The sequence below is a fragment of the Patagioenas fasciata genome, chromosome 18 (assembly GCF_037038585.1).
Source record: "Patagioenas fasciata isolate bPatFas1 chromosome 18, bPatFas1.hap1, whole genome shotgun sequence".
In the NCBI taxonomy this organism is placed as follows: domain Eukaryota; kingdom Metazoa; phylum Chordata; class Aves; order Columbiformes; family Columbidae; genus Patagioenas; species Patagioenas fasciata.
In genome coordinates, this window is record NC_092537.1 from 466,945 (window position 1) to 491,609 (window position 24,665).

The window sequence follows — 24,665 nt, forward strand, 5'->3', positions numbered from 1 at the left end:
GCTGCCCCCCCACCCTTGTGTCCCTCAGCTGGGGCCATTTGTCCCACGCACCCACCATCCCGGGCAGCCCCAGGACACAGTGCCAAGGGCAGCCCCAGGACACAGTGCCAAGGGCCGCCCTGAACCAGGCGAGCCCGGTGCCAGCCCCACTGCGCATCCAGGGATGCGGGACCACGAGCCGCCCCACTCGGCACGGCCACCCCACGCCCTGTGGGGAGGTCCCCGAGGCAGCTTCCTGGCGGCCGGGGGATGCTGAGGGAGCCGGTGGGGGCACAAGGCACACAAAGACCCCGGGGCTGGCGGGGGCCGCTGCCCGTCCCGAGCGCACACAGAGCACAGGAGGCCGCGCGCGGTTCGCTGTTTATTTGCTGCAGATCCTCAGCACAAGTTTACAAGGCTGTGGCAAAAAAACCCAAAAAACAAAACCGGTTAGAATAAAAAATCCTGCCACCCCCGCCCTCCAGAGAGGCCTCTGCGCGAACGACCCGACGTACAAAATAACCTAAAGGAGAAAACTATACAGGAGTATTTACACCTCTGATAAATAGCCTAACACTGATCCGGGTGCCTCTCTCCAGGCCCTGCGCGGTGGCTGGGGGGACAGGACAAGACACGGGTGTTTGCAAGGCAGAGCTGGGGGGGCTGCAGGACCCCCCGCAGCAGCCGTCCCTGCACCGGCTCCAGGCACGTCCCACCGGCACAGGCGGCCAGAGGCAACGCCACCCAGCGGCACCGGACCAGGGCCTGCGTCTGAGCTCCAGCACCCACAGCTTGGCGAGCGCCTGTCAGTGCCCCACGTGGCACCACTGCACACCGTGACAGTGACGACTCCATGTCCCTCAGCCCTCCCTGCACCTGCAGGCACCATCCCTGGTGCAGGGGACAGCTGGGAGGGTCTGGGGGGCAGCGTGGGGACGCCCAGGACAGGCCCAGACCCGCTACAACGCAGGCCAGCAGCCGCACCCCATGGGGCTCCCCCAGCCGCCCCCGGGCTGCTGCTCATCACCCGGCACCAGCAGCGCCCCAAAACACTTCTAACAGGACACCCCGAGTGCTCCAGGACATGGGTGCTGGGGGGACTGGGAGCCCGGAGGGTGCCCGAGTGGCCGAGGCGGGGGGACGGTTCACGCTCGCGGCACTCCCCATCCTGCAGCCCGGCCGGGGCAGGACCAGGCTCCTGCGCACAGGGGTGTCCGCGTCCCAGCTCCCGCCCATGAAGACGCTGTCCTGGAGGTGAGGCCGTGCGGGCGCAGAGCCACCCAGACGCCCGTGCCCCCTCCTTCCCCGCACGGTAAAGAAACTGCGAAGCTAAAGCTGAGTCCTGGGCCCGAGGGCCCCGCAGCCTCTGGGACGGGAGCCGCTGGGGCTGCCGGGGCACGAGGCCGCTAGTGTCTCTTGGTGGAGGACACCTTCTTCTTCCTGGCTGCCAGCATCTCGTAGAAAGGGTCCCGGCTGATGGCTGCCCTGGCACGGAAGGAGGGCCGGGTTAGCTGTACAGCCGGGCAGGAGCTGCCACAGGGCCGTGGGCAGGTCCCGTTGTGCCCCTGGGGGAGCCCATTCCCCCCAATCCTTGCGGGGTGCCCGGCAAGGGCAGCAGCCGCTGACCCCAGCACTCACTTGATGCACTTGATCCACTCCTCCTTCTCCTCGGCCGTGGGGGCAGAGATGCGGTACACCGTGTGGTTCCCCTCCACCACGCGCCCGTCCGCCTCCGTCTTGCAGGCCTTGATCACCTGGTCCTTGTTGTCGGGGATGTAGAGCTCAAAGCAGTTCTGGGAGGGGGGAGCCTGTTCAGGGCTGGGCGGAGGAGGCAGCAGCGGGGCTGCAGGCACAGCCACCCCAGTGCAGCAGAGAGGGACGGACACGCTGTGACCGTCACCCCACTGCGCCCAGACACGTCCTGCCGCCAGCCCTGGCCACCGCGGTGACCAGGCAGGGTCTGCACCCCTGCCTCTCCCGGGGACGCTCCTCGGGGGCTGCGGCACCTCCCGCCCTTCCCTGCCCAGTCAATGCACCAGGGACCCGCGCCAGCACTCACCGGCTTCTTGGAGTCCTCCACCTCACGGATGCTCAGGTTCTCCAGGGGGATGATGCCGCGGGGCTCTTTGTCCTGGTGGGGACAAGCAGAGGCTTTAGCTCTCTAGCTCCCCAGCACCCTCCGCACAGGCACCCAGTGCTGCCCACCCCAGGGCCGTGTCCTGCACCCCCACAGCCACCGGCCCCCGTTCTGTGCCGGACCCAGCGCCCTCCCCTGCTCCAGCTCTGCGCCCCAAGCAGCAGCCACTGACCGTCGTGTACTCGAAGTAGTACAGGCAGTTGTCGGTCAGGATGAACCAGCGGCGCTTCCACGTCTTCACCCGGCCTCCTGGAGCAGAGAGGAGCTGGTTAGGCACAGCCTGGCGCAGCGCGGCCGTGGCACACGGAGGCTGCGGCAGAGCCAGAGCCCAGCGGACACACACAGACAAGCACCGGTGCCGGGGCACAAGCAGAGCCAGGCAGGCACCGGGCACAGCAGCAGCAGCAGACACCGGGCAGCACGAGCAGGAGCGGAAAGCAGAGGATGAGGATGGAGGCAGAGGGTGGCGGGGCCGGGTCGGCAGCGCTGCGCCCGCTCCCACCCGAAACAACAAGCCGGCATGGCCAGAGGACGCCGTGACCCAGCAGCACGCGGGGGACACGGGCGCTTATGTCTGCACGGCGCAGCCCTGCTGCATCCCGCCAGCACGGCCCAGGGCCGCCGGGCACAGAACCGTGGTCAGCGGGAGTTTCACAGCCGCTGCTCCCCGCGCGCAGGCACTGCTCACTGCTCACCCTTGGCTGGCACGCTGTGGCCACGGCAGCGCTGCCGGCCGTGCTGCCAGCACAGGACGGGCACCCGCTGTGCTGCGAGATGTGTGTGTGGGGACACACTTGGCTCCCCCCGCCGGGAAGGCCCCGCAGCCCCGGCTCCCCCCGCCAGGCCGGGACCAGCAGTTCTGAGCACAAAAAGCCCCTCTGGGTCCCTCAGCCCGGCCCAAACCCCGGCCTGACCCTCCGTCCCCGTCCCCTGGGGCCACCTCCTCTCTGGGGCTGTGGGGGGAAGAGGCCACGTGCCCGGGCAGGGTCCTGCGGCACGGGGTGCGCACGGGCCTGGGGTTCACGGCGGGGAGCCCCGACATTCCTCAGCACCCGGGCTGCAAGCAGTGGAGCCGGGGCAGCACCGGTGCCCGCACAGGGGCCGCTGCCAGCCTGCGGCACAGTGCAGCGCGCAGACGGCTCCCGCCCGCTCCGGGCACTCAGCGCTCCCCGAGCCCCCTGTGCAGGCTGGGGCCCTTCCCGAGTGCACCCCAAACCTGTCCTCGCTGCGGCAGCGGGGCTGAGCTGCCTGCGGACACGATGAAGCATGGACGGACGGACGGACACGCAGCCCCTGCAGCGCCTGGGCACGGAGCAGCTGTGGCCCCGTCCGTCCCCAGCCATGGCGTGTGCCGTGTGCCGTGTGCCGGGGCACGGGTCGCGGGCCCGGGGAGCAGGGGTGACCCCGGCAGGCGAGGCCCGGCCGCGCGGGTGGTTAGGAGCAGCAGCAGCGGCAGCGGCAGCGGCAAGGAGACTCATCACCAGCAATTAAAAACAAAACGGAAATGAAGCCCCAGCGGTGGCGTGAGCAGAGCGGGGAGAGGGGTACGTACCTCCTGGAGTTGGGGGCAAGGAAAGGAAGAGCCAAAATCATGGAAACATACAAATGAGGGAGAAAAGAAAATTAAAAAAAAAAAAAGGAAAAACAACTGAAAAGAGGAACCCGAAGCCCGCCCTCGCCGAGGGGCAGCGGGCAGCCAGGAGCCGCGGGGCCGGCGGTGCCGCCGCGGGGCTGACAGCCCTGGCTCGCTGTGGCTCTGCGGGGCGGCGGGGGGCACGGAGCCCCCCAGAGCCAGGGACAGGTGGCTCTGGCTCGGCCCCAGGGCTGCTCACAGGGTGGGGACAAGGCCCCTCTGCCACCCCGAGTGGGTGGCAACAGGGCAGAAACCCCCAGTGAGAGGACAGAGCCCTGACCCCACGAGAGCCCAGGGACAGGCCCCGCCAGCCCCCCCTCCTGCCAGCACCCGTCGTCCCCTCACTTAACCCAGGCAGAGGGTCCCCCAAGGTGCCCAGAGGAGAAGCCACAGGAGCCAGGGCGCGGGGCAGTGCCGCGGGGATGCCATGCACGCTGCCTGCGTGGAGCCGGGATGCGGAGGTGACAATGCCGTGGGAGGTGAGGCAGGGGCCGGCCGGTGGCATGGAGGGGACACACGCAGCCTGGGGCAGCTCGCCGCTCGCTCCCAGGGCCCGCTCCGGCAGACCCTGCGGCGACCGGGGGACCGGAACGGCCTCGCGGTCTCTGAGCTCCGACACCAGACCCTGGTACCAACTCTGCACACCAGGGGCTCGTGCAACCTCGAGGCAGAATCCCCCGGGACGCCCACCCAGCCGCACGGCAGGACCGTGCCTGCGGTGAGCCCCCTCGGGCCCAGCCCAGAGCAGACAGAGGGCTGCTGGACGTACAGACACCTTCCCCATGGGGGCTGTGCCCCCCTGCAGCCTCGCGTCCCTCCGCAGGGCCCCGCTCCGGGAGCCAGGCCAGCAGGCGCGGTGCCCGCAGCCCAGCGCAGCACACCCAGCAGCTCGGCCCTGGGGACAGCCCGCGTCCCCGCCACGCCTGCCCGCGCTCACCTAGCTTCAGCAGCCAGCCCTCGCGGTCGGGGTTGAAGAAGGTGTGGGTGAGGTCGTTGCCATCATCCTCAGGGATTTTGAAGGGCTCGTTCTTGATGCTCTCGTAGAGATTCTGGTACAACGATACGCGGGTCAGCTCCGCTCCCCTGGGAGCTCTGCAGCCCGGCCCCGGCCCCTCCCAGTCCCATCCCTCACCTGCAACAGCTCCTCAGGCAGGTCCCCCCCGTCGTTGATGCCACGGTTCATGGCAATGAAGCGCTCGGCCGTGGGTTTGTCCTTGACGTTGGGGTTGTGCAGGCTGGTGTTCAGCATGATGATAGCGAAGGAGAGCACGTAGCAGGTATCTGCAGGGATGGAAAGTCAGCCAGGAGGCAGGCGGGCGGGGAGCGGGGCCGGGCAGTAGCTCACCCGTGGACTGGAACACGCCAGGGTTGCACTGGCAGTACCGCTGGGCAAACGCCTCCATCATCCGGTCGATCTTCTGTGCCTCCCCGGGCAGGCGGAAGCTCCACAGGAACTGCCTGTGGGGAGCAAGTGTTGTGCTGCTCTGGGGGCTCCACGCACCCCCGGCTGGGCTGGCAGTGCTGCAGCCCCCACAGCCCCTGCCCGTCCTGCTGATGGGACACGGCTCAGCCCCCAGACCCTCGCTCACCGCAAGGCCTGCACGAGGTTGAGGTCGGTGAACTCGTGCAGCTCCACGAAGGCGTGCAGGACCTGGATGTTGAACTCATCCCTGCGGGAACAAAGCCAGAGCATGAGGGATGCGTGACCAGCGAGTCCTGTGACTGCCCAGTGGCCCCACAGCTCCCTGCCCTGTTCCAGGCTCGGCTCATGTGTGGGGGGAACCTGCAGCTCACCCCGCCGAGCCCTGGGCTGGCCTGCACAAGCCAGCCGCTGGCAAATGCCAGCCATGGACCGAACAGCCCCCAGAGCCCAGGGTGCCCACCCGCACTGTGCCCCCGCTCGGCTGCCCTGGAAGCTCAAAGAGCCACCATGTCCCATCCCCAAGGTGGTGGGAGCCTGGGGCACCCTCGGGAGCCCCCGGCGCCGCAGGCCAGCGCACCTCTCGCCCAGGTAGTCACCGATGGCCGTCTTGTTGAGGCCCTCTCCCTTGTACAGGAACTGGGCGATGTCCTCACACGTGTTCTTCAGCAGGTCGTTCTCAATCAGGAACTGGATGCCCTGCAGTGGAGCGAGCGGAGCTGCTGCTGACACGCCGGCCCTGCCCCAGCCCACGGCCAGGAGCCCCCGGCCCTGCTCCCCACCAGCACCACCCACGGTACCTTCTTAGGGTCCATGTTGAACTTCTTCCTGCCCATCGCCACCTGCTTGCTCCTCTGCATGTTCTTCCTGCAAGGCGTAAAGCAGGTCTGAGCAGCGAGGAGGGACCTGGCTTCCTCTGCCCACCCGCTCGGGCAGAGCCCTGCAGGGCTCAGCCTGGACCAAACGGGAGCTGATCAACCTGGGCCAGGTCCCCTGTGTTGAACCTGCACAGGGTGACACCAGCGCATGGCCCCGTCCGCCCCGTTCCACGGCAGAGCAGCACGGGGCTGCCCTGAGCACCGAGGAGCCGCCGTGTCCCGTCCCCGTGTCACCTCTGCACAGGGTCTGGGGCGAGCTGGGGGTTGTGGGGACAGCAGCCTTCAGGCCCCAGCAGTGACTGGAAACGACTGCGAGTCAGCTCCCGGCAGCTGGGACCCCCTAATCCCGGGCTGGCACCATCTCCGCCAGCTCACAATAACAAAGTCTGACAGTTGCTACAGCCAGACAGAGGGGCTGAGGCTTGGAAAAACAGAGCTGTGGAGCAGCGGTTCAGAGCGGGATCCTGCTGCTGCTCCAGGGGATTCAGGGTGCCTGGGAAAGCCCCTGCGCCGGCACCCGCGGGACACAGGACGGGGCTGCGCCGCCTGACGAGCCAGTGAACGGGACGGGCTGGGCTCAGGCCTGGGGTTGCGCCGGGACGCTGTGACCGCAGGACTCACCTCTCCTCCGTGGAGCCCAGGTTCTCGATCTCATTCGTCACTTCTGCTATCTCATCTTTCAGCCGCTGAGGGGACAGAGGGCACTGAGACAGGGGTACCGGCCCCCCCTTCCCAAAGCCCCCAGCCCAGCCCTGGCGGCAGCTGCGGCCCAGGGCTGCCCTGCTCTCCCGCCGCCAGGAGCAGGCAGGGCACCCAGCGGCCAGGGCGCGGGAGGCAGGAGCCAGCAGCCCCCTCCCTTCCCTCCTTCCCACCCCCGGGGCCGAACCAGCGCGGGGGCACCCGCAGAGGGGCTGGCGGCACCCGCTGCCAAGGCCCAGCAGCATCACCACGCGCTGAGCTGCAGGAAGGAAGAGATTCAGGGTTAACAAAATTACCCCCTAATCCCTTTAGATCATGCCCAGCATATGGCAGTAATTAGCCTCTGCTGCCTTAATCAGGGACGTGACTGATGAGCATCCCAGCTGAGCGCTGACCTCGCAGGCACTCCCCAGGGCAGTGGCCTGGCCCAGCAACACGGTCCCTGCCCGCACCGGGGGGGCTGGCACGGGGACACGGCTGCCCCGGGCTGCAGAGAGCGGCACGAGCGCAAAGCCCGGAGCTCCGCAGGGGACAGGGAAAGCTGCGGCTGTCTCAGCCTGGCAGGTCTGCTGGGACCCCCTCCCCAGCCCTGCTGGGACCCCCTCCCCAGCCCTGCTGGGACCCCCTCCCCAGCCGCGGGGCCCCTCAGAGGCAGCGCTATGGGGCAGTGGGGCAGCAGCAGCCTCACAGACCACGAGGAGCCAGGGGCTGGTAAGAAGAGGGGATGGGAGCAGAAACCCGGCAGCGGCCCCGGCCCCACACCTGTATGTCGGCCAGCAGCTCCTGCTTGCGGCGGCGGATGTTCTCCAGCTCCTGGCACTCCTCCGGGGTCAGGTCACTGGGCACTGGGCAGAGACAGGCTCAGGTCAGCGCGCGTGGCCGTGGGGGTTGTCCCCGCCAGGCTCCAGGCGCAGTCGCTGCTCCCGGGACCGGCAGGAGCTGGACACGGAGCTGCCAGGGCCCGGAGAGCTGGGCCAGCGAGCAGCGGCCAAGCACCACCGATGGCACGTGAGGAATGTGAAGGCCAGGGCATCGCCCCGCTGGGCAGCCCGGCAGCGGGGGAGCCGGGCACGGCCGGTTCCTGCTGATTCAGCCCGTGGTGCCCGGGCAGCGGGGACCAGCACGGCCCCTGGACCAGCTCCAGCGCTCCTCCTCCTGGCGCTGCCAAGGCCAGTTTAACTCCGCTCTACCCTAGATGGGCTGGTGTCGGTGCCCGTCCCGGTCCCTGCCGTGGCCCTGCTGTGCCCCGTGGCACCGGGCTCCGCCCTCTGGGACACCATCCGTGAGCCCAGGGCAGCCAGGTTCCCCTCCTCGCTGCAGCGCCCAGGACATTCCTGGTGCTCTCCGGCGCGTGACCTGCTCTGCAGTGACACGGCATCCTGCTCCTGTTCCCTCCTCTCCCCAAGGTCACCCGCTCCTCCCGCAGCCGCGTGCAGCCCCCACCTCTGCCAGCGGGTTCCTTGCACCCCGCGCCAAGAGAACACCAAAGCGCCGGCCCCGAGGGAGGCAGCGGCACCCACCGGCTCGGCCCTCGCGCCGCCTCCAGCCCGGGGTGCTGGGGACGGGCACGTGGCAGCGCCGCCAGCGCCCTCTCCTTCCCCAAACACCACCGCTCCGTTCTCTGCCGCCCCGCGTGCCACCGCAGCCACCACGGCTGCCAGCCTGACTCACCCAGCACGGCCACCTGCCCCGTCCCAGGGACACCTCGTGCCTCGGGACCGTCACTGCCCTCAACTACGCATCGTTCCTCCCCAAGCCACCGTCGCCTCCTCCGTGGGAGCCACAATCGCGACTGCACAAACCAAATCTGTGAGCTCAGCACTTCCCTGGCTCCACTCGGGCCTTCTGACAAGCTTCCTCCTTCGCAAAAATCCCCCACTGCCGAGGTCGGCAGCACCGCAGCTTGCGACACCGTCCCTCGACACCACGGCAACACTTCCCAATATTTTCAGTCTCTGACGCCATGAAGCACAAACCAGCCAAGCCAGCCCAGGGCACCAGGTTAAAAGTTACTTAAAGCATAGAGGTCTTGCCTTATCCATAGATCCAAACAGCCTTCACACACCCCAGTGCCATTTCGGACGGCGCTCAGCCCTCCTGCCCGGCGCCCAGGGCACTCGGCAAGCCTGGGCTTGCTGCGGGAGGGCCGAGCGGCACCGTCTGCTCGCTGCCAGACACAAAATCTCCCAACCCCTGGGCCGTGGCTGCTGCCGCAGGACCCTCCCGCCCGGCACCGCCGCAGGGGGTGAGACTTGGTGCCAGGGCTGGACCTGCCCCGAGGAGCCGGCCGAGGGCAGGAGGCTGCGGCCAGCAAAGCGAGTCCCTGGGGGGCAGCTCTGCTCAGGGCCGGGCAGGGCTCTCGGCAGCCCCGGCACGGGCAGGGGTCTCGGCAGCCCCGGCACGGGCAGGGGTCTCGGCAGCCCTGGCGTGGGCACAGCACAGGATGAGATGTGCCGGGCACAGGGCCCAGCGGGTCCACAGCAGACCCAGAAGGTCCCTCCCCGCCGCGCTGCTGCGGCGCAGGGCGAGCACTCGTGACAGCAGCCCGGCCGTGTCAGCAGCGGCCAGAGGAACAGAAACCCCAGACGCAAGAGCTTTTCTGGGGAAGGAAGAGGGCGTCAGCCCTTCCCCGGCCCTCTGCATGGCCCCAGCACCGAGCAGGGCCCAATGGCTCCCAAGAGGCCACTGAAGCCACGGGCTGCAGGGAAGGGGAGGCCGGAGCCGCACTCGCTGCCTGGCTCCAGCCTGGCCCAGCAGTCGGGGCGCAGACCCGCGGGATCCCGGTGCTTGTCCGCCCCCCTCGTCCCAGCCCCCGGGCCGGGCTCACCGCTGCCCGCCACGCTCAGCACCATCCTGGCAGAGCCGCCTCCCCGGGCTGTGCCTGTGCTGCCCACGGCTCCGCGGAGGTGCTGCTGTTTGGGGCGCACACCCTGCCCGCCCCGGTGCTTTCCACACTGAGTCAGGGCCACACGGGGCCAATGAGCTCCAGGGCCGTGCAGGCGTCACCATCACTGGGGCCTCACCAGGAGCCGGCACCAGCAACACCCTGTTCCTGCCGCAGCGAGCCTGGGGCCACCAGCACCTTAACTCCTCTGCTCCCGGCAGGGACGGGGCAGTCAGGGCCCCACTCCCCATCCTTGGCCCTGGGGGTCAGGACGTGACGTGCCAGGGTCCAGCCAGACAGGTACTGGGGCTGGCCAGCCCTGCCTTCTTTGGGGGCTGCTCGAGACACCCGACCCGGCACTTCTGAACTCACTGTGGCAATGCCGGGGTCCCCAGCCCAACAGACCCTGGCCCGGCCCCCATCTCCCCTCTGCTGGTCCCTGGGAGGTCACTCCCCACAGTCTTGTCCCCTCGCTCTGGGGTGCCTGTTTGGACCCCGTGGCTGCCGACGGGACCAGTGTCGGGCACAGCCCAGGGCCTGGGGGCCGTGCCTGCAGCAGGAGCTCCCAGCACATCCCCGTCCCCTGTCAGCTGCTCCTGTCAACAGACGGAGAAGCAGCGCCCAGCACGGCGCTGCGGAGCAGGGGCAGGAAGGGCCCCGCGGGGCCCCAGCCCTGCGGCCGTCACAGCGCACCACATCCTGCTTGCACCGCACCGCGTGCGCATCCCGGGTTGCGTCAGCCCCGTCCTTCCTCCCGACAGCTGAGGGGCATCAGGAGAAGGGTTTGGGCACAGGCGGCTCCAGAAAAGACTCTCCCAGGTGGCCAGACCTGGCCAGGGCCCTCGTCCCGGTTCTGTGCAGCCATGCCCGGCTCCTCGTGCCTGGCGGGCATCCCACGGCCATTGCCGCTGCCTGGGTCCCACACTCCCCACGCGTAGACCCCCAGCCCATGGTGCAGCCCCGCAGGCACCGGTTTGGCCGCATCCACACGCACTGAGTGCTGTGAGGGTGCCAGCAGCACAGCCAGGCAGGCACCTCGCCGGCTCTCTGCACCGCTCCCCGCGTCAGCCCGCAGGAGGAGCGGAGCCCGCTGCCCCTTGGCCTCAGCTGCCCGCGGGGCGTCTGGAGCAGGTCCCAGCACAGCCCTGTGTCCCCACGCACAGCCACCCCCGGCCCCACGCTTGGGCAGGACCCACAGACAGCGGCGGCTCACACAGATGGCTGGGGAGGCCGGCGGTGCCGGGGAAGGACGCAGCGAGATGGTGAGGACTCAGTGCTGCTGCGGGCAGGAGCCAGAGCTGCAGGCACCATCACAGCTGCTGGGGGACAGGGACCCTGTGGCAAGCAGAACAGAGGGCATGAAGCACCTACCTGCCTTGGTGGCCACCGAGGGGCAGAGGAAGGCCTGGAAGCTGGAGGCACAGAGCTCGCTGACCGTCCCCATGGTGTTGGGGGTCCCTCACGGGACGTGGCAGGCAGGAGCAGGCAGCGGCAGGCAGGAGCAGGCAGGAGCAGGCAGGGCTCAGTGGCAGGCTCCCCGCAGGCAGGGCAGCCGGAGGACTCCGGCTCTGGAGGCAGCCGGGAAGGCGGCTCTGGCCGGGCAGCTCCAGCTGCGGAGCCCACGCGCCAGCCCGGCGTGTCCCCGCCTGCACGGCAGCCGCTCCGCTCCCGATGCTCCGCCGGTGGCTCAGAGCCACTGGAGAGGACGAGCAGTTTGGGAACACCCCAGGAGCCCCCCCATGCCACGCTGCCTGCCCCCAGCAGCCCCGCTGCCCCACAGGGGGCCGGCTGTGGGGTATTTTTAGAGCGGTTTTATCCCTCCGTATTAGAGCGCTAAGCATCGGGAGCCGGCGGTCGCGTAGCAACCAGAGCTGCATAAAGGAAGGTGCACCAAGACACAAGGCGGCTCCGGCAAGGCGTGGGGAGCAAGGGGTGCCACCACGGCCCCTGCTTGTGGGGCGCAGGGCCCGGGCACCGATCCCAGCACAGCCCCACGCACGGGCAGCCCCGCTGCACCTCCGCCAGCCCTGGCCACGCCGGTCAGACGCCGGGCTCTGGGTTTGCCTCCTGCTCCACCGCCAGCCCAGTGCTGGGGGGTCCTGCAGCCAGAACAGGGGGGCCCTGCCGCGGGATCCTGGCCTGGGGGCCAGCAGTGGGGCTGGGGGAAGGCGCTGCCCTCCTGTCCCCCAGCACTCGCATCCCTCCAGCCCCACGGGCGTCGAGCGAACCAAACCGGACTGACAGCTCTTTCCCTCAAAGCAGGAGCGATGCCGAGCGCAAGGCACAGCCCTGAGGAACAAACCCCAGAGCCTGTCGGGGCAGGAGGCAGCGTCCTGCGGCCAGCGCGGCTGCCAGCATCCAGCAAGCCCTGCCCGCCCGCGCCAGCAGCACCGGGACGTGCTGAGCCAGGAGAAACCCGAGCGGGGCCGGCAGCGGGAAGGGCACCCGGAGCTGCCCTTGCGGGCAGGGGTCGCGGGGCAGGAGGGGATGCGGCTCCCGGGAGCAGCGCTGTTGCGAAGGGCAGGAAAGGTGGAGGAGACGGGCAGGTCCCGGGGCTGTGAGGGCAGCCAGGTGCTGCCACTGATGGGACCGACACTCTGGTTTCGGCACCACTTTCCCCTTCCCAGAGCCAAAGAGGTGGTTGCTGCGCTGCCAGGAGGCAAAAGGGCAGGCAAGAGGAGCTGCAAACGGCGGGCTGAGCCGGGCATGTGATTTGGCAAACGCCTGCCCAGGGCCTGGACCGGCATCTACAGGAACCCCCATGCAGCAAGGGCGCCCAGGGGTGCTCTGGTGCGTGTGAAACGCCTCCCACGCTGAGCGACCCGGATGCGCGGCTCAACCCTCGCACCCTGCCCGGGTGAGGTGGGTGTTCGCCAACACCCAGGGCTGCGTTAACCACAGCTCTGGGCGCTGATCCGGGCCTGGAGAGCAGACCCCTGCCAGCCTCGCCCTCCCTCGGGCCCAGAGCAGAAACATCCAACCGGATGTGAGAGCACAGAGCAGCTGAGGCAGCTGCTCAGGTCCCCCGGGCCGCGTTGCATCCCTGACGTGTAATTGCTGAGCATCAGCAAGGCGCCTCATCGCTCTCCGCTCCCCAGCTCTCAGGGGAGGAACCGGCTCATTGTCCCTGCCCAACACCGCGCTGGCCCAGCCCCTGGCGCCAGCTCTGCTCCGAGCCCAGTGCCATCCCCACACGGCTCCCGTGTCCTCAGCCCAGGAGCCCCAGAGACCTGTGGAAGAGGGGGATGCCAGGGAAAGGGCTGGTGTGAGAGGACAGGGACCTCCCAGCCTGAGGGGGCCTGGCACCCCCGCTTTGGGGTCTCCCACACCTCACACAGCCCAGTCCGCCTCCTGGCACCGGCCCTCCCACTCCGGACAGCGAGGCCCCTCCACGCACAAGCTGCTTTGCGGGAGGCTGCATCAGCCCCGCTTAGAGAAATCCCTTAATCCCTGGGCCAGAGCGCACGGTAATCCCCAGGGGGCAGCAGGATTACCGGCTCCCCCTTGGGCCTGCGCCGAGACGGGGCCCAGCTCAGGTCACGGTGCCGTGACAGGACCGTACTCCTCACGGCTGCTCACCGGTGCTGCGGCTCGGCAGGGCAAGAGCCACCGGGCCAGCTCCTCACCACGACCCCGGCCCCCAGCGCAGCCCCTCGCTCGGGCAGCTCCGTGCTGGGGCCAGGCCGGGCTCACCGCCACCCGCAGGAGGTGTGGAGGGGAGTGGGAGCGGGGGGAGCCCACATCTGTGCTGCCAGCTGCTCACCCTGGGATTTGCTCTCCGGCAGACGGCCGGAGGGGCCGTGTGTGGTGGGGCAGACGCTGGCGTCAGCACAATCCCACCAGCCAGAGCCTTCCTGTCGGCTCCTGCTTCACCAAGGCCCCAGCGGCTTGGCCTCTGCAAAACCAACAGAGCTCGAGGGCTTGGGGAGAGCTGCAGACCGCGATGCCGTCGAACAGGGGCAGCGATGGGGACGTGGCGGTGGCCCCGCGGCACGGCAAGCGGGCAGTTCTGATGCTGACAGACGACCCAGGACGTCTTCCAGGCAATTCTGGGAAGCTGCTCACGGAATCGCTCCCCGCAGCGCGCTCCAGTTAACGGGCTGCGTCTGACAGCGCCCGTGCCAGGCCGCGCACCAGCGGGGCTGTGCACTCATGCCTTATCTCACACAGCAAACTCCCCACCGTGAAGCGCAGACACTTGTGGGGTGGAACAGCCTCCTAATCGGCTGCGCTGCACAAGCGCGGCAGCAGGAAGCCGGCCCGGGAGCCAGCACGGCCCGCAGCGGCGGCACCGGGCGACCTTGGCTCCCGGGAGGCACAGTCACCGACCCAGCTCACAGCATCGGGGCCTGGGGGCCGCATCTCACCCAAACAGACCCCGGCCTCCCCTCGCCAAGTCCTTGCTCAAGGAAACCCCCCTGCCGCCCCGCAGGAACCCGCCTCATCGGCACCAGGAGGGAACGCTCCGCAGACACAGGGGATGGAGAAAAGGAAGCAACTTGCACACACACGAGAGGGACCCGCAGCCCCGGAGCTGCCTCAGCCGCCCTGGGCACACACCGGGCGCTGCTGAGCCACAGCGGTTCCGCAGACGTGCGATGGACAGCACGGGCACAAACCCGCCCTGCCGGCGGAGCCTGAGCTCGGAGCTGAACACAGCGTGCGAGCGGCGGAGGGACGGCGAGCGGCAGCGGGGCCCCGACCGGCGGCACCGACACCGCGGGCAGCGCAGGAGCGGCGACACGGGAGCGCCCGAGCGGAGCAGGGGGAGCGCCCGAGCGGAGCAGGGGGAGCGCCCGAGCGGAGCACGGTCCCGGCCCGGCAGCTCGCCCCGCTCCCCGCGCTGACGGAGGGCACCGGGTGCGGTTTCACCACAGCGCTTCCGCCGCCCCGGCCCTGCCCGGCCGGTGTCGCGGAGGCCACTCTGTCACCTGCGGGTCCCGCCGCCCCCGCTGCTGCGCCTGGGAGCGGCCTGGCCCAAACCCGCCCCGCCCGCCCCGGAGAGCCGCCCCGCCGCCCCGGGAGCCCCCGCGGCCCGCCCCGGCCCCTCGCCCCGGCCCCCCGGCCATGTGCCCGAGGCCGTCCGCCCCGCGGGTGTCTCGGAAGCCCCCGCGCCCCGTCCCGCACTGACCGGAGCCGCCCTCCTCCTCCTCCATCCCGCCGCTCCGGCCCCGCCCGCCGAGGTCGCCGAGGCCGCCACGGGCGGCGGCACGTGACGCAGCGCGGGCGGTGCCGCGCAGGCCCCGCCCCCTCCCGCCGCCCCGCCCCTTCCGGCGCCGCGCGCAGCAGAGCAGGGAGCGCAGCACGGGGTTCGTTTATTCCCGGGGTCCCGGCCCCGCGGGCCCCGCCGCACGCGCCGGCGCGGGGACAGCGGCTCCGCTGCGGCCCGGCCGGGACGAGGAGCGGCCCCGGTGCTCCCAGCGCGGGCACAGCAGCCGGCAGCAGCAGGGCCGATCCGCAGGCACTTTCCGGGAGCCCCCCGAGCCTTGAGCTCCAGGCTGGGGGGTGAGGGGCTGCTCAGCCCCAGGCACAGAGGAGCTGGCGAGGAGCCCGGACGGGCAGGGCAGAGGCGGCCCCTCCGCCCACAGCAGGTTCCTCTGCAGCTGGAGGGGCCCAGGGCCGGCGGGGACAGTAGTTCTCGGGGTGGGGGGGCAGGGGACACCGAGCACAGACGCGCGGGATCAGTGTCCCCTCCCTCCGCAGGAGGACCCGCCAGCGGCTCCTGGACAGCGTTCCCCTCCAGTCTGTTCTCCAGGCGCTGGCTGGGGACGCGGGGCTGCAGCTGGGGGGAGAGGGGGTGTCAGCACCCCACGGGCAGCCGCCCCCCAGCCCTGCCCCGGCGGCTCGCTCACCTCAGAGCCGGTGGCTCAGGCTGGCCGACCAGAGGTTGCGTTGGTTCTGCAGCTGCTGGAAGGGGTTGAAGTGTCTGCCCCGCTCCCGCTTCCTTTTTCTGATCTTCTTTACCTGTGAGAGGCAGGAAGGCTCCTGGGGTCAGAGCAGAGAGTGCTGTGTCCCCCCCAGCCCAGGCCGTGGCCAGCGCCCACCTTCCCTCTGTCAAACTCCTGGTCCCACTCGTCGAGGACGGTCTCGCTGCGGGCCCACGCTGCGTCCCGCACGGCGTCCTGGCTGACGGCCGAGCTCTCCCCGCCCCAGGTCAGCACTGCGGAGCAGCAGGGTCAGCAGGAGCCCGGCGCGGTGCTGCCCCGGCGGCGCACAGGACATAGGGCTGCCCCCTCCCAGGCGAGCGGGGGTTACCTTGTTTGCCGTAAGCCTTGTCCAGGGAGTTCCGGAGCAGCTCCTCCACCACGCTGGGCTCCCCTTGGTTCCCAGGAGCTGTGCTGGCCCCGCGGCCGGGCTCAGGGCTCGGGGCAGCTGGACGGTGCTCAAACCCCGCTCCAGCTGCTGCTGTGGGAACAGGAGGGGTGAGGGCAGGGTGGAGGGAGCACAGGGAGCTCCCACGTTGCTCCATGTCCGAGGCAGATCTCACCCCACAAGACACTGTCAGGAATAACAACATCCTGATGGCACAGGGTGTTTGGGCACCATGGGGCCTGTCCTGGCCAGGAGGAACGCAGGGGAAATCCCCACCCCCGGAGGGGCCCATCCCCACAAGCATGGAGATGAGCACACCCTCCCGGTACCACCGGGTAGGTCACCCGAGGACAGGGGCACCAGCAGGCAGCTGTGGGGATGGGCCACCAGTGCTCCGAGGGGCTCGTGGGCAGGGGAGCAGGCAGCTGTCCCCAGGCAGGGCACTGGCACACGGTCGTACCTGGGGCACCAATGTGTGTGTTGGTAGCCGGCTGCTTCGAGGCCGGGCTGCCAAGGCTCTCCCGGCGCTTGCGCTTGCGGTGGTGCCGCTCTCCAGCCCCAGCCTCCACGCTCCACCGTTCCTCTGGGCTCCCGGGCTCCGGCTCAGCCCTCCTGGAGCCGGGGAAGGCAGCAGCGCTCAGCCCGCTCTGCCCCGGCCAGAGCAGGAAGAGCCCAAGCTGCCCAGGCAAGGCTCATCCCACCCGCAGAAAGCCCAGAGGAACCCACTGCCGTGCAGGGCGGAGCGGAAAACGGGGCTCGTGTGCGTCCCCAGGCCCCTCACCTGCCCGAGGACAGCGTTCCAGAGCAGCGCTCTTCCACTGCCTTCATCCTCCTCCTCCTCTTCTTCTTTTTCTTATGGTGGGAGATGGGCCCCACATCCAGGCAAACACCGGCGTCTGACCCCTGCGGCCTGGGCCTGCTCTCCGTGTCCCCACAGCCCGGTGCCTCCCGCTCACCGCTGGGACCCTCGTCTGCCACCGCCTTCCCCCCAGGGGACACCGAGCCCCCCTGAGCCAAGTGTTTCTTCTTCCTGGGGGGGCTGGAGGCTCCGTCCTTGCCCTTCCCAGCCGGAACACGAGGGCTGCTCTCCGCCCCACGCCGCTGTTTTTGACGCTGCTTTTTGCGGGAGCCAGGGCTGACCTGCCCGGGCCCCTTCTCCCCGCTGCTGGGAGGAAGATGGTGCGAAGGGGGGGCAGGGGAACCGTTGGTGGGGGGGCAGGCTGGGAGCTGAGGGGCTGAGTCGAGCACGAAGCTGAAGGCTGGCTCCTCAGGCTTGGGCAGATGGAGAGCAGATGAGGACAACCTGGACAGGGAAAGAGGCTGACATGAACTGAAGGCCAGGTCGGGAGTGGGAGCCCCTCTTCCTCCGCACCCCGAGGGGCACAAGCACAGCGCCCAACTGCGACCGTCTCAGCCGCAAAACCAAAACCAGACCCTGCTCGGAGCAGCAGCTGCGAGCGCCGACAGCGACCCCGCAGCCGCCCAGCGCCAGCCACGTCCCGGGGATTAGCAACAGGCGAGCGGCGCTGCGGCACGCGCCGGTGCTGGAGGTTAGAAGGGACACCCAGAGCAAGATCCAGACCAGGCTGGTGCCTCCTGGGCCCACGGGACACTAGATCTTGGTCAGAGCCTGCAGAGCTCCCCCCGCCCTGTGCCAACAGGCAGAGGAACCAGCCCAAATCCAGGATCCAGAGCAAGGCCTCCCAGCCCAGAACGAGAGATCCGTCAGCTAAAACCAGCCCCGAGCAGCTGCCACGTCAGAGAGGTCCCCAGGGCTGCCGCTGCCCTTGCTGCCGCGCAGCAGCCACCGGCACCGCGTACCTCGACTGGCCGAAACGCGCCGGAGCGGAGCTGGGGCGGGTGGTGGTCGCGGGGCAGGACTGGCCAGCAAGCTCTGGGTGAGGCTGTGCACGGTGGTCACTTCTCTCCTTCCCTGGGGCGCTGCCCTGCAGTTATGGACATAAATTAGAACTTGGTGGTCTAAATAAGAGAAGTTTCTGTGAGCCAAGAGAAGAAAACAAGAAGGGGAGCCCAGAGAAAGGGGAGGGAAAAGACACAGAGGGAGGGAAGTGAGGTGGCAGAAGAACAATCAGAAGCGTTTTCCATTAGAAGCAGAAAGGAAAAAGAAAGGAAAGAAACATAAAGAACAGAACCCCCAGCGCTGCCTGGGGAGGCGTCACCAGCTCCCGTCGCCCTCGGGGACGCGCTGCCCCGAGAAGGCTGGGGCGGCCACCCCGCTCCAGGGACTGGCACGGCCACCCCGTCCTGAGCGAGAAGGCAGCAGCCACTTCTCCAGCCTCTCCCAGGGATGGGAACAACAGCAGGGGCCTGGCCCCGCACCCCGACCCAGAGGGGACTGTCCCCACCCGCCTCTGGCTTAGCGAGGCACCAGCACCAGCCCCACGCTCCCCCAGCACCAGCCCTGGCTCCGGAGGCACGAGGCACCCACTGAAGTCTCTGGGCAGAAGCTCAGACTCACCTTTTTGTGGGACAGCGCCAGCTTCTTGGTCGGTGGTGGTGACGCGGTGCTGCTGGGCTGCGGTGCAGCCCACGGGAAGGATTTCAGCTTTGCCAGCTTTACGCCTTCAGGGGCAGCCGGCTCGGTGCCGGAGCCAGCACGGTCTGTGTCCTCAGAGGCAGAGGCGCTGCTGGTTCCACCCTTGCTTTTCCGAGACACTTTGGGCAGCTTCCCCGCTGTGCCGAGCACCGCGCTGGCAGCTGCGCTGCCGCCAGGGTCCCTTCCCGGTGTCCCGGTGTTCTCCCCGCTGCCCCACGGCTCCTGGCCAGGGATGGGCTCCGGCAGCCTGGGAGAGGCGAGCAGGGGCCTGGGCTCCCAGCAGCGTTTCTGGGGAACCTGCGCTTTGGCCCCACTGGTGTTACTGGGGCTGCAAAATCCCGGAACCGCTCTGGGCGCGGGTGACGGCTGCGAGGAGAGCGGCTTCTTGGGGCTCTGGGCTGCGTCGCCGGGAAACGCTGCAGCTGCGTGGGTGGCATTCGGGGCCAGCTGGGGTGACGGTGACCCAGAGGGCAGCTTGGGCAGAGCAGTTCCATTCGGCAGCTTCGGCCCTGTCCCAAACGTGCTGCGGGCCACAGGGACTCCAATCACTTCTGGCCCTGGCGGCTTCTTCCTTGGTAGTGTGTCTGGTGTCTGGACAGAGAGACGAGCTCAGCAAGGAGAGAACCCCAGGAGCCGAGCGCACAGAGCGGCACTGCCCTCCCGGCCCTGCCAGGCCCACGCAGGAGCCCCTGGCTCAGCAGGACCCTTGGGTACGTCATCCTCCCTCGCAGCCGCCCCTGGGAGCAGCGCACCCGACTCCCCGCGCCCTGCAGAGCGGCAGCAGCTCCCAGGGCCCTGGCCCAGAGCCGCCGTCAGGACTCACCTGGCCCGTCACCGGTGAAGCCAGGGGCCTGTTGGTGACAGTATTCTTGACATGGCCAGGGATGCTGCTGGTGCAGCCAGAGTCAGCTCTGGCAACGGGCCCCTCCGAGCTCTTCCGGGGGCTGGGGATCCTGGGGGAGGCAGAGAAGCACACACGTTAACTGCGGCGTCAGAGACTGGAACGCTCTCAGAGACGCCCACAAGAAGCAGGAGGCAGCAGCTCTGAGGGGGTGAGGAGCTCTTCATCTGCAGCAAAACCACAACAAGGGGCTGGAGCTCTCCCTGCCGCCCTCCCCGAGCCAGCACGTGGGCACTGGGGCTACCTGGGCCGAGCTCCTCCGCACACGCGGGCACGTGCCCCCAGCCCTGTCCCCAGCCCTGTCCCACATGCTGAGCAGGGGCAGAGGGGCCGGGGACACGGGGCACGCTCACCTGACGTAGAACAGCACATAGGCCTGCTGGTTAAGGACCACCTTGACGTTACTGGGGCGGACGACATTGTCGTTCATTTGGTACCACTGCCCGTTGCTGGCCTGTGGAAGGAGAGAGAACGGGGTCGGGCTGTGTCCAGGGACCCTCCCGCCCTGAGGAGCAGCGCCCGTCAGCAAAGCCCCGCTCCCCAGAACCCCCTGGCAGCCCCGGGCAGGCGAGGAGACTCTGCGAGAGCAGAACTCCACGCTTCCTGCGGCGGAGCACAGCCCGTACCCCCAGTGCTCCGCACCACCGCGTCTGCTGAGCACCCTCCTGTCTGCGCATCACACGGACCCTCGAGCACCCGCCAGCCCCCAGCACGGAGAGGCGCCGAGAGCGCCCTGCGCTCACCTTCACGTAGCAGTAGTAGTGTCCGGCGTGGCTGCTGAACCCCGAGTGCACCAGCACCGCGTAGAGCCCGTACATGACCGGGTCCCCGCTGGTCTGGGACATGTACGGGCGGATGTTCAGGAGCTCAGGGTAGCCCACGTCCTGCAGAGAGATGGTGTCTCAGGAGCCTGCGCAGCAGATGGCAAGAGCAGCTCAGCTGTCCTACGAGTCCCGTCCTGCGAGGGAGGGGGAACCCGCTCTCCCCAGGCAGAGCTCAGGGTGAGGAAGACGCCGGGAGGAGCCAAAGTCCCACCGCACAGCTGGGGAAGGGCTGCAGGACTGCGGGAGAGCTCGCACCGCACACAGAACCACCTGCCACGCTGCTCGGGGCAGCAGGGCCTCGGGACAGGACACGGCCCCGCTCTGGGCTGCGAGCACTCACCTTTGTGATCTTGCCTCCTGTGAAGCCGGCAAAACGCTTCAGAGCGAGCGTGAGAACGTTGGGCGCTCGGTGGATAGTGAAGCGTTTGGTTGCCGACACTTTCTTCTTGCATCTGCACAGGAAGAGCTCAAGCTTTTCCAGCTGTTCCACCACCCAGGTGATTGCCAGCCCTGGCCAAGCAGCAAACCCCACGGAAATGGCCCTGCCGAGAGCGAGCACCGCTCCAGGGCCCCTGCTCAGCGCCGGCTCTGCTGGCGCAGGTCCCCGTCACAAGAGCAGGGAGATGAGCAGCTGAGGAGTCGCAGGCTTCACTGCAGGCTCCACAGCCATGTACCTCATGGTTTAGTGGTAGAGCAGGTAGAGAAGCCCTCCCGTACTGCGGTGCTTTCCTATGCTCCCCAGCAGCACCCCCGCGGCCCCATCCTGCCCAGCCCCGCACGCTCACCTGGCACACATGTAGGCGTTCGCTCCACCCAGCAGGTCTGGCCGCACAAACAGCTCCAGCGCCCGCACTATGTTTGCAGCTTGCTGCGAGGACAGAGGAGACGTCAGGGCACGAGCGGCCTGTGCACGCAGCAGCCCAGCACCCTGCCACGGCGCTGGCCCCCGGAGACTACACAGAGCATGGGCACAGGGCACCGACTGCACTGACCACCTGAGCCCCGTGAGCCAGCGCTGGCCAGCACGCCGCGAGGGACAACTGCACCATCCCCAGCACCACGGAGCACCAACGGAGGAGCTGTGGCTCACGTTCAGGCAACGGGCTCTGCTCTGCCAGACAGGGGCAGCGCAACAACAGAAGCTGCTCCCTCTTGGCTGCACCCTGCCCGACACCGGCAGTTCCGCACCCCCAGGAGCAGGAACACCCCTGCAGAGCAGGGCTCCCCCACCCAACCCTGCCCCAGTACCGTGATCTCCAGAGCCACGTCCAGACAGGGGTCAAAGGTGTCCGAGACGCCCTTGCACACCGAGCACTTCACTGCAAGAGAGAGCAGTGAGCACACCCGGCACAACACGGCACCCACCGCCCCCAGCACCGCGCAGGCAGCTGCCGTGTTCCCCCTCTCCGGGTTTGGGCTCTGGGATGGCAGCACCAGGGTTCACAGCCTGGCAATTCCACTGTGTGCTGGGACAGCAAGCGTTGCTGGGCAGCTGGCAAGTTACTGCAGGGCCCCCAGGGAAACCGCAGCCCTGAGAGGCACCGGCCCAGCCCCGGGAGCCGGCACTCACCGCGGGACTGCAGGTAACCGCCGAAGATCTGGTGGATCAGGGTAGTGGCTTGGGTCTGGCGATCCGACCTAGAGACAGCAGCACCGGCTCACACACCGCCCGCCCCAACAGCCACCCCGCGGGCCAGCGCTGTGTCCTCGGGATCCGAACCCACCCCAGTCACAGGAGCTGGGGACAGAAGCGCAGCTGCGCTGGGGTGGAGGCGTCAGAAGGCAGAGAGCAGCCCAGGGCTGTGTCACGGGCAGAGAGCTGGGGCATCCGCCCCAGACCCTGGAGTCGGCACCTCCCTCCATGAGCCCGGCCTGGGGACACATTCACCCCATGGTCCCCTCCCACAGCACAGGGGACCAGCAGAAAGAGCAGTGATGGCCACGAGAGGCCACACGTACTTGGTATGGTCGCGCAGGCAGGCCTTCTGCATGGCATCGATGGTGAAACGGAGGAACTCGTGCGCGTCCTCCTGCCTGCCGAAGCAGATGCGCGGGGCGATCCCTGCAGGAGAGGGACGGATCAGCCGCAGCACCGCTGCAACACACGCAGGTCCTCCCGCCCTCCCTGGGGGCAGGGACTGCGGGGTTTGATCTCCCTCAGCCCAAACCAGACGTCAGACTCATGTCGGCCATGGGGGAAGCCCCACACGGCCCATGGAGGCCCTGGCACACTCAGTGAGTCATCTCAGCAGAGCCTCTGCCAAGACCTGCCATGTCTCAGAGGTTCTGCTCCTGCAATAGTCTCCGGCACAGCTGCAGGAGGGGACGCGAGAGCAGCCATCCTTACTCTTGAGGTTTCGGATGAAGGACACGGGCTTTATCGCATTGCCGCTGTTCGCGAACGCCTGCGTGACGTGGTTCTGCATGACGCACATCATGCAGAAGCCGCTTTGGTGACCTGGAGTGGGAGAGAAGACAGGATGTTGGGGACACACCCAGGAGGGACGGAGGCAGTACGGGGGCAGGGAATCCTTGGTCCAACACAGCTCAGCCACGCTCGGTTTTCCTACGAGCTCTGTGCTGCAGCAGAGCTCTGGGCATCCCGGGGTCACAGGGACCAGCACATCCCACCCCGGCTGGCGCGGCCCCAGTCACAGCACCAGTCACTGCAACCCCCCAGGTGACACAGCAGCTGTGTGGATGGAAAACTGGGCACAGGGACCTGCTGAGGAGCCCACAAGTCAGCCCTGAGGGGCAGATCCCACCGGAGCCCTACGGACAGGGCTGTGAGCTCCACGTGCTCCCCTTGGTCACAGCTCGGAGCAGAGCCCACCAGATTCCCCTTCAAAGTCACCCGTGAACAGCACCTGCTGCCCGTACGCAGCCTTGTGCCCTGCGCCCACGCGGTCCCCACGGGCAGGGGCTGTTTGGGACCCCCCCTCAGCCCCAGGAGCCAGCAGATCCCAGCAGACACAGGTTAGTCCTGGCTGTGCCCAGTACGACCAAAGCCTCCCAGGCGCAGGATGCAGAGCTTGGGAACACTGCTACGGCCACGAAAAGTGAACGCAGGAACGTCCTCTTGACAGAGGAGTGGGCAGGAGGGAGCAGAGAAGGCAGATCCCGGCCGCCGCACATCCCGGCCGCCGCACAGCCCCGGCAGAGCTGCGCGCAGGGTCTGAGCGCAGCCCCGGGACAGGCGGGCGCTCCCCTCCCCACTCACAGGTGCGGCTGTGCTCCTTGGACAGCAGGTAGTTGGCGAGCGGCGGTGTGTATGTGAGGCACTGCAGGGTGGCGTTGAGGAAACAGGTGTTTCCCAGGTTGAGCAGCCCGGCACCGACCCGGTAGATGCGCTGCCACTTCATGGCGAGGCGCTCTGCAGGGAACAGCACCTTCTGGGGCACATGGACGCCGTCCCCGTGGCGCCCCGGGGTCCGGTCGCTGCCTGCGGGGAGAGAGGCGGGTGAGCCGCGGGGCGGGCAGCGCAGGGAGAGCCCCCCGGCCCCCGGCACCCACCCTGCTTGGCCGGCTGTCCCTCCTCAGCGCCGCGGGGATGCTCGGCAGGCTCGGGGCGGGCGCTGAGCAGCAGGTACTTGCCCCGCAGCAGCTCCAGCTGCCCGGAGAAGCCGTGGCTGGCGGGCTCGAACTCGATCTTCTGCAGCAGCACCTTCTTGGCCGAGGCGGTCAGCAGCCGGCCCAGCTCCCCGGCCTCGTCCCGCCGCACATGCAGCAGATCCTTCAGCTTCGCTGTGACCGCCATGGCGGGGCCCGGCGGCCCCGGCTGCGGGCAGGAGGCGGCCGGTTGAGCGGGGAGGCCGGACCGCCCCGCTCCGCTCCCGGTGTGGGGCTGCGCGTTGCCGTGGCAACGGGCCACAGACTGGGCCCGCCACGGGCCCGGCCCCGCCGCCGCGCACCCCGGAGACCCCGGCGGGTCCCGCCCGCCGCCGCTACGGGCGCCGCACCCGCCCGCCGCCCGCGACCTCGAGCGCCGCCGCGCTGCCCCGGTCCGCCACGTGCGGCCCACCCGGGACCGGCGCCCCGGCGCGCCCGCCCCACGGCCGGACCCGCGGACACGGCAGGGAGGGCAGCGCGGACCTGAGCGCAGGTCCCGGTCCGTCCCGCTCCCCGCTCCCGGTACATCCCGGTACATCCCGGCAGCGCTCACCATCCGGGCCTCCGCCAGCCTGCGCACGTGTCACCGCCTTAAGGCCGCGCCGGCCCCTCACCCTCCAGCACCGCCGATTCCTCCCGCGCCTCCTCCTTAAGTCCCGCCCCTCGCTGCGCCCGCTCGCTGGCTCCTCCCCTCGCCGGGGCGGGGCTTTCCCTGACGTCATCCCGCGCACTAGCGCGGCCCCGCGCAGCCTTCGGCGCAGCCCCGCCCCGGTCCCGCGGCCGCTCGGCCCGGGCAGCTCCGCCCCCGCTCTGCCCCGTTCCTCCCGCTCGG

At 69.0% G+C, this 24,665-nt stretch overlaps 2 protein-coding genes across 7 annotated transcripts; both read right to left on the reverse strand.

Moving 5' to 3' along the window:
- Nucleotides 1-348: 348 nt before the first annotated feature.
- CYTH1 (cytohesin 1) lies at nt 349-14,854 on the reverse strand. 4 transcript variants are annotated; one of them, XM_065852427.2, is made up of 13 exons: nt 14,762-14,854; nt 7,509-7,591; nt 6,669-6,733; nt 5,970-6,036; nt 5,750-5,868; nt 5,339-5,419; nt 5,095-5,207; nt 4,882-5,030; nt 4,686-4,798; nt 2,289-2,367; nt 2,039-2,110; nt 1,618-1,772; nt 349-1,464 (listed from the first exon to the last, which is right to left on the reverse strand). In XM_065852427.2, exons 1-13 carry the CDS (start codon nt 14,784-14,786, stop codon nt 1,386-1,388), a joined length of 1,200 nt encoding a protein of 399 aa, XP_065708499.1. In that variant the 5' UTR covers nt 14,787-14,854; the 3' UTR covers nt 349-1,385. The 4 variants fall into 4 exon arrangements, with proteins under 4 accessions (XP_065708499.1, XP_065708498.1, XP_065708500.1 ...); XM_065852426.2 differs by lacking the exon at nt 14,762-14,854 and adding an exon at nt 11,002-11,140 and having other exon boundaries at nt 2,289-2,365; nt 4,687-4,798; XM_065852428.2 differs by lacking the exon at nt 14,762-14,854 and adding an exon at nt 9,574-10,948.
- A 119-nt stretch (nt 14,855-14,973) lies between these two features.
- On the reverse strand, nt 14,974-24,601 carry USP36 (ubiquitin specific peptidase 36). Of its 3 annotated transcripts, none has more exons than XM_065852512.2 (20): nt 24,317-24,400; nt 23,738-24,002; nt 23,445-23,666; nt 22,572-22,682; nt 22,184-22,286; nt 21,795-21,862; nt 21,473-21,543; nt 21,010-21,092; nt 20,565-20,676; nt 20,144-20,284; nt 19,754-19,854; nt 19,323-19,452; nt 18,422-19,090; nt 17,764-17,888; nt 16,724-17,245; nt 16,403-16,554; nt 15,886-16,032; nt 15,675-15,790; nt 15,483-15,594; nt 14,974-15,412 (listed from the first exon to the last, which is right to left on the reverse strand). In XM_065852512.2, exons 1-19 carry the CDS (start codon nt 24,359-24,361, stop codon nt 15,484-15,486), a joined length of 3,294 nt encoding a protein of 1,097 aa, XP_065708584.1. In that variant the 5' UTR covers nt 24,362-24,400; the 3' UTR covers nt 14,974-15,412; nt 15,483. The 3 variants fall into 3 exon arrangements, with proteins under 3 accessions (XP_065708584.1, XP_065708583.1, XP_065708585.1); XM_065852511.2 differs by having other exon boundaries at nt 15,886-16,035; XM_065852513.2 differs by having other exon boundaries at nt 14,975-15,412; nt 15,886-16,035; nt 24,387-24,601.
- Nucleotides 24,602-24,665: the final 64 nt, after the last annotated feature.

Bases quoted from the DNA above. Each gene is read 5' to 3' on its own strand.
- USP36 (XM_065852511.2), bottom strand. From the start codon at position 24,361: ATGTACCGGGAGCGGGGAGCGGGACGGACCGGGACCTGCGCTCAG. The intron at 23,667-23,737 runs GTGGGTGCCGGG...CTCTCCCCGCAG, and splicing joins GGGACAGCCGGCCAAGCAGG to GCAGCGACCGGACCCCGGGG. The intron at 16,036-16,402 runs GTACGACCGTGT...CTGTTCCCACAG, and splicing joins CACACACATTGGTGCCCCAG to CAGCAGCTGGAGCGGGGTTT.
- CYTH1 (XM_065852426.2), bottom strand. From the start codon at position 11,074: ATGGGGACGGTCAGCGAGCTCTGTGCCTCCAGCTTCCAGGCCTTCCTC. The intron at 5,208-5,338 runs GTGAGCGAGGGT...TGCTCCCCACAG, and splicing joins AACCTCGTGCAGGCCTTGCG to GCAGTTCCTGTGGAGCTTCC. The intron at 4,799-4,881 runs GTGAGGGATGGG...TCGTTGTACCAG, and splicing joins TGCCTGAGGAGCTGTTGCAG to AATCTCTACGAGAGCATCAA.